Source organism: Meles meles, chromosome 8 (assembly GCF_922984935.1).
Source record: "Meles meles chromosome 8, mMelMel3.1 paternal haplotype, whole genome shotgun sequence".
NCBI classification, from domain to species: Eukaryota; Metazoa; Chordata; class Mammalia; order Carnivora; family Mustelidae; genus Meles; species Meles meles.
The window spans coordinates 12,710,031-12,716,315 of NC_060073.1; the positions used below are offsets into that span (position 1 = coordinate 12,710,031).

The 6,285-nt window shown below is 40.8% G+C and overlaps 1 protein-coding gene across 1 annotated transcript; it reads left to right on the forward strand.

The window, feature by feature from the left end:
- The first annotated feature begins 3,667 nt into the window (after positions 1 to 3,667).
- On the forward strand, positions 3,668 to 4,612 carry LOC123949239 (olfactory receptor 5B2-like). The gene has a single exon (XM_046016602.1). It carries the CDS (start codon positions 3,668 to 3,670, stop codon positions 4,610 to 4,612), a length of 945 nt encoding a protein of 314 aa, XP_045872558.1.
- The last annotated feature ends 1,673 nt before the right edge of the window (positions 4,613 to 6,285 follow it).

The window sequence follows — 6,285 nt, forward strand, 5'->3', positions numbered from 1 at the left end:
GCTAAAGACACCAACAAACTAGGAACTCCCGCCCATTGATCTCTGTGATCCGCCTGTGAGAAAACAGTAATAAGAGAAAGAATGAATTTAAGAAAGTGGACACTTTCAGGGCACCTGGGTAGCTCAGTCAGTTGGGCATCTGCCTTCAGCTCAAGTCATGATCTCCTGGTCCTGAGATCCAAACTTGTGCTGGGATCCCAGCTCAGTGGGGAGCCTGTTTCTACCTCTCCCTCTGCCCGTCACCCCCACTTCTCTTCATGCTCTCTCTCTCAAATACATACACAAAATCTTTTTTAAAAAATTGAAAGAGGGGGATAGGAGAATAATAAATGAAACAAGATGGGATTGGGAGGGAGACAAACCATAAATGACTCTTAATCTCACAAAACAAACTGGGGGTTGCTGGGGGGAGGTGGGATTGGGAGAGGGGGAGGGGGCTATGGACATTGGGGAGGGTATGTGCTATTGTGAGTGCTGTGAAGTCTGTAAACCTGGCGATTCACAGACCTGTACCCCTGGAGATAAAAATACATTATATGTTCATTAAAAAAAAAAATTGGAAGGGGAGGCGAACCATAAGAGACTATGGACTCTGAAAAACAACCTGAGGGTTTTGAGGGGTCAGGGGTGGGAGGTTGGGGGAACAGGTGGTGGGTAATAGGGAGGGCACGTTTTGCATGGAGCACTGGGTGTTGTGCAAAAACAATGAATACTGTTACGCTGAAAAAATAAATAAAATGGAAAAAAAATTGAAAGAGAGGGGACACTTTCAGCCCAAGCTAAATCATGGATGTTAAGAAAGAAATTAAGCAAAAACAATGGCTCACATACAGTATCTGGAACAGCCACTCATGCAAGCAGAAGGTGGACAGACTGAGAAACACTGAGGAATCAAAAGATTCCAGCTGACCAAGTGTGTGATATAAGGCATACTGAAGAGGGAGCCAGCCGTCTAAACATCCCTCCCCACTGAGCCTTGAATATTACCCCTGGCCTTTCTGAAACCAACAGAGAGGCTATAATTATTATATCTTATACTGATTGGGCTGTGATAAATACTCAGCATTTTGCTCCCTGGTTTTTATATAACACTTAATTCTTACAATAATACCTTGAGTAAAGTCTCATTATTATTTTCATTTTGTAGTTGAAGCAAAACAGACGAAGATGTTGGGGAGTTAAGTTAGGACCAATGACTCTTTGAGAGTGAACAGTAGGGCTAACATGCTCCTGGTCCCATAACCCAACCTTTAAACTGGATTCATGCCCTCCCCTCAGACTGCCTCCAGTGGTTGTCTGGACCTCTGTTGCTGCCATGATCCTTGCATATGTACTATGCATGTACCTCTCTAATAGTTCGATGTGAAACCCCAAACACTGAGTTTAGGACATTGGATATATAGAGTGATCATTCACTGAGTTACATCCAATGTGATGTTAATTCAATTGAGACCACTGGACCTGGGAATCACTCTGGGCACAAAGTTTGGATTTGGCAGTAACAATTGCACAAACTTAAAAATATGAGACTCAAGCTCTGTGCTTCATGAGTTAAATGGGGATAACAAGTAATCAATCTCACAGGTTTGTTAAGAGTAATAAATGAATATTTATCTAAAGTGCCTAGAGCAGTTTCTGGCACATAAGAACAATAGTTATAAGATTTACTAGGTCATTCCGATCAAAATTCCACGAGTATTTTTCAAAGAGCTGGAGCAAATAATCCTAAAATTTGTATGGAATCAGAAGAGACCCCGAATTGCTAAGGAAATGTTGAAAAACAAAAACAAAACTGGTGGCATCACGTTCCCCGATTTCAAGCTTTACTACAAAGCTGTGATCACCAAGACAGCGTGGTACTGGCATAAAAACAGACACATTGACCAGTGGAACAGAGTGGAGAGCCCAGATATGGATCCTCAACTCTATGGTGAAATAATCTTCGACAAAAGAGGAAAAAATATTCAATGGAAAAAAGACAGTCTCTTCAATAAATGGTGCTGGGAAAACTGGACAGCGATATGTAGAAGAATGAAACTCGACCATTCTCTTACACCGTACACAAAGATAAACTCAAAATGGACAAAAGACCTCAACGTGAGACAGGAATCTATCAGAATCCTAGAGGAGAACATAGGCAGTAACCTCTTCGATATCAGCCACAGCAACTTCTTTCAAGATATGTCTCCAAAGGCCAAGGAAACAAAAGCGAAAATGAACTTTTGGGACTTCATCAAGATCAAAAGTTTCTGCACAGCAAAGGAAACAGTCAACAAAACAAAAAGGCAACCCACGGAATGGGAGAAGATATTTGCAAATGACAGTACAGACAAAAGGTTAATATCCAGGATCTATAAAGAACTTCTCAAACTCAACACACACAAAACAGATAATCATATCGAAAAATGGGCAGAAGATATGAACAGACACTTCTCCAACGAAGACATACAAATGGCTATCAGACACATGAAAAAATGTTCATCATCACTAGCCATCAGGGAGATTCAAATTAAAACCACATTCAGATACCACCTGACACCAGTTAGAATGGCCAAAATTAGCAAGACAGGAAACAACGTGTGTTGGAGAGGTTGTGGAGAAAGGGGAACCCTCTTCCACTGTTGGTGGGAATGCAAGTTAGTGCAGCCACTTTGGAGAACAGTGTGGAGACTCCTGAAGAAATTAAGAATAGAGCTTCCTTATGACCCTGCAATTGCACTGCTGGGTATTTACCCCAAAAATACAGATGTAGTGAAAAGAAGGGCCATCTGTACCCCAATGTTTATTGCAGCAATGGCTACGGTCGCCAAACTGTGGAAAGAACCAAGATGCCCTTCAATGGATGAATGGATAAGGAAGATGTGGTCCATATACACGATGGAGTATTATGCCTCCATCAGAAAGGATGAATACCCAACTTTTGTAGCAACATGGACGGGACTGGAGGAGATTATGCTGAGCGAAGTAAGTCAAACAGAGAGAGTCAAGTATCATATGGTTTCACTTATTTGTGGAGCATAACAAAGAACATGGAGGACATGGGGAGATGGAGAGGAGAGGGAGTTGAGGGAAACTGGAAGGGGAGATGAACCATGAGAGACTATGGACTCTGAAAAACAACCAGAGGGTTTTGAAGGGGCGGGGGGGGGGATGGGAGGTTGAGGAACCAGGTGGTGGGTAATAGCGAGGGCACGTACTGCATGGAGCACTGGGTGTTATGCCAAAACAATGAACACTGTTATGCTGTAAATAAACAAATAAAAAAATTAAAAATAAAAAGATTTACTAGGCTCAGAAAAACTGAATTGACAGTTTCATTCAAGATGATTTATTATAATCAAGACACTACATTTTCTACACCTCTGTTTACAAATTTACAAAATTGAAAACTTGGAAAATAATCCATGAAGATCTTTCAGCTTCAACAGTGTCAAACTCTACAGATAATTTGCACCCTAACTTTCATTGTCTAGTCCATACTTTCGATCTGGAGTATCTTGCAAGTACAAATGCTTGCTATAATGAAATATTCCATGTATATACAATACACACACACAAACACACACAAAATACTGAATGAGTTTCACTTCAACCTTTTATTTGCTTATGACTCTGTTCCTCTTTTTTCCATTGCTACAGGGCATCTTGTCATTCCCAAACAACATCCATGGAGAACAACACAGAGGTGACTGAGTTCATCCTGCTGGGACTAACTAATGCCCCAGAGCTGCAGATCCCTCTCTTTATCATGTTCACCCTCATTTACCTCATCAATGTGGTTGGAAACTTGGGGATGATGGTGCTGATTCTGTTGGACTCTCGTCTCCATACTCCCATGTACTTCTTCCTCGGTAACCTGTCTCTGGTGGACTTTTGTTACTCTACAGCTGTCACTCCCAAGGTCATGGCTGGGTTACTTATAGGAGACAAGGTCATCTCCTACAATGCATGTGCTGCTCAGATGTTCTTTTTTGCAGTCTTTGCCACTGCAGAAAATTACCTCCTGGCTTCAATGGCCTATGACCGCTATGCAGCAGTTTGCAAACCCCTCCATTACACCACCACCATGACGACAGGTGTATGTGCTTGGCTGGCCACAGGCTGCTATGTCTGTGGTTTCCTGAATGCCTCCATCCACACTGGGATCATTTTCAGGCTCTCCTTCTGTAAGTCCAACGTGATCCATCACTTTTTTTGTGATACTCTTGCAGTCATGTCTCTCTCTTGTTCTGAAAGACATGTCAGTGATCTGATTCTTGTCTTTGAGGCAAGCTTCCACATCTTTTTTGCTCTCCTGGTTATCTTGATTTCCTACCTGTTCATTTTTATCACCATCCTGAAGATGCCCTCAGTGGAGGGATACCTGAAGGCTATATCCACCTGTGCCTCCCACATCATTGCACTATCCATCTTCTATGGGACAATCATTTTCATGTACTCCCAGCCCAGCTCCAGACACTCCATGGACACAGACAAAATCACATCTGTATTCTATACTATGGTCATCCCCATGCTAAATCCTGTGGTGTATAGCCTGAGAAATAAAGAGGTCAAGAACGCTTTCAAGAAGGTTGTCAAGAAGACAAAGTCATCTCTAAGCTTCATCTCTTAGGCTGTAGGATCCACAGTGACCTAGTTTCATTCCTGTCAGATCTTCTGCATGCACTAATCAGGGTTTATAGCCCACACAGCATTTAAATTACTGATGTGACACTTTCCTCTTCAAAGGTCTGTCAGTAAAATAGGAGATAGCACACCCAGTTGTATAACATCTGGATAAGAATAGTTATGAGGAGGGCACCTGGGTGGCTCAGTGGGTTAAGCCTCTGTCTTTGGCTCAGGTCATGATCTCAGGGTCCTGGGATCGAACCCTGCAAGGGGAGCCTGCTTCCCCCTCTCTCTCTGCCTGCTTCTCTGCCTACTTGTGATCTCTCTTTCTGTCAAATAAATAATTAGAATCTCAAAAAATTTTAAAAGCATAGTCATGAGGACCTTAAATATTTAATAATTATGCTTATCAAGAACCTTATTAATTATATTTTATTTATTCATATGTTCACATTTTCCCCCACCATATTCTAACACAAGTATATATGTAAAACAAGACTCAAACCCATGGAGCGAAGAACATACAAGTATCCATATGTACACATACACACAAGAGTGAGAAATTTGTTAAAGGAGGGAGCTGCAGTATGGCTAGATTTTAGTAAAAAGTTAAAATAATTAATTGTGGATCAGAGTATAAATTAAAATCTAGGTTTTTTTTATTTCTTTAATTAAAAAACTGTTCCAAGCATCTAAATGAAGAACATGATATGGATTTCTAAATAAAGTAGATTTTATTTATTAGCTTATTTTTTCAGAGCTATATAACATCCTAAAGGAGTTAATATTTAGGTCTTCAGAACTGGTAGAAAAAATATCCAGAGTATAAGAAAAGGGGATCAATTGATAATGAAGCAATTTGTCAGTTTTTCTGTGGAAAACTACCAACTCTTCAATTGTGTAATATAAATGCACTAAGTAGGGGCACCTGGGTGGCTCAGTGGGTTAAAGCCTCTGCCTTAGGCTCAGGTCATGATCCCAGGATCCTGGGATCGAGCCCCACATCGAGCCCTGCATCGGGCTCTCTGCTCAGAGGGGAGCCTGCTTCTCCCTCTTTCTCTGCCTGCTTCTCTGCTTACTTGTGATCTCTGTCTGTCAAATAAGTAAATAAAATCTTTTTAAAAAATGCACTAAGTAAAAATCATGTTATCTATTTTTCTCTCTGAAATACTGGGAGATGGCTAGTGCTCCTCAGGCAGGGATACTTTAGTTTCAAGTATGTTATTCAGAATTCCTCTAAAACAAAGAAGTCTCTTCTCTTTTACTTTGTTTTTTGTTTGTTTTCGTCAGCATGGGCTCATGTTTATTTGTTCTATATTCTGGTTATAATTCCATATTGTGTTATTTGTTGTATTTATCAACTTGTTCCATCTTGGTCATTGAGTGCACTTTCACTTTGACCTGTTTCCTTTGGATGTGCCCCAGTCCTTCTCTTTGTGTTTTTGGTTTGTTTTGCTTTGTTTTGTTTTGCTTTTTTCTTTCTGGAAATACAAGTTGCTCTAGTCTTATCTTGTGTTTTTCCTGTCCTAGATCTAAAATCAGTGATTTGTCCAAAGAGCCCTGCTTCCTTTTACTAGAGAATTATACTTAGGAAACAAGATCTGAGGGCTGAGTGTTCTCATTGCTACTGGGGAGTCACTTCTAAACCCTCTAGGCAGACACAGAAAATATGTGTGT

Bases quoted from the DNA above. Each gene is read 5' to 3' on its own strand.
- LOC123949239 (XM_046016602.1), top strand. From the start codon at position 3,668: ATGGAGAACAACACAGAGGTGACTGAGTTCATCCTGCTGGGACTAACT.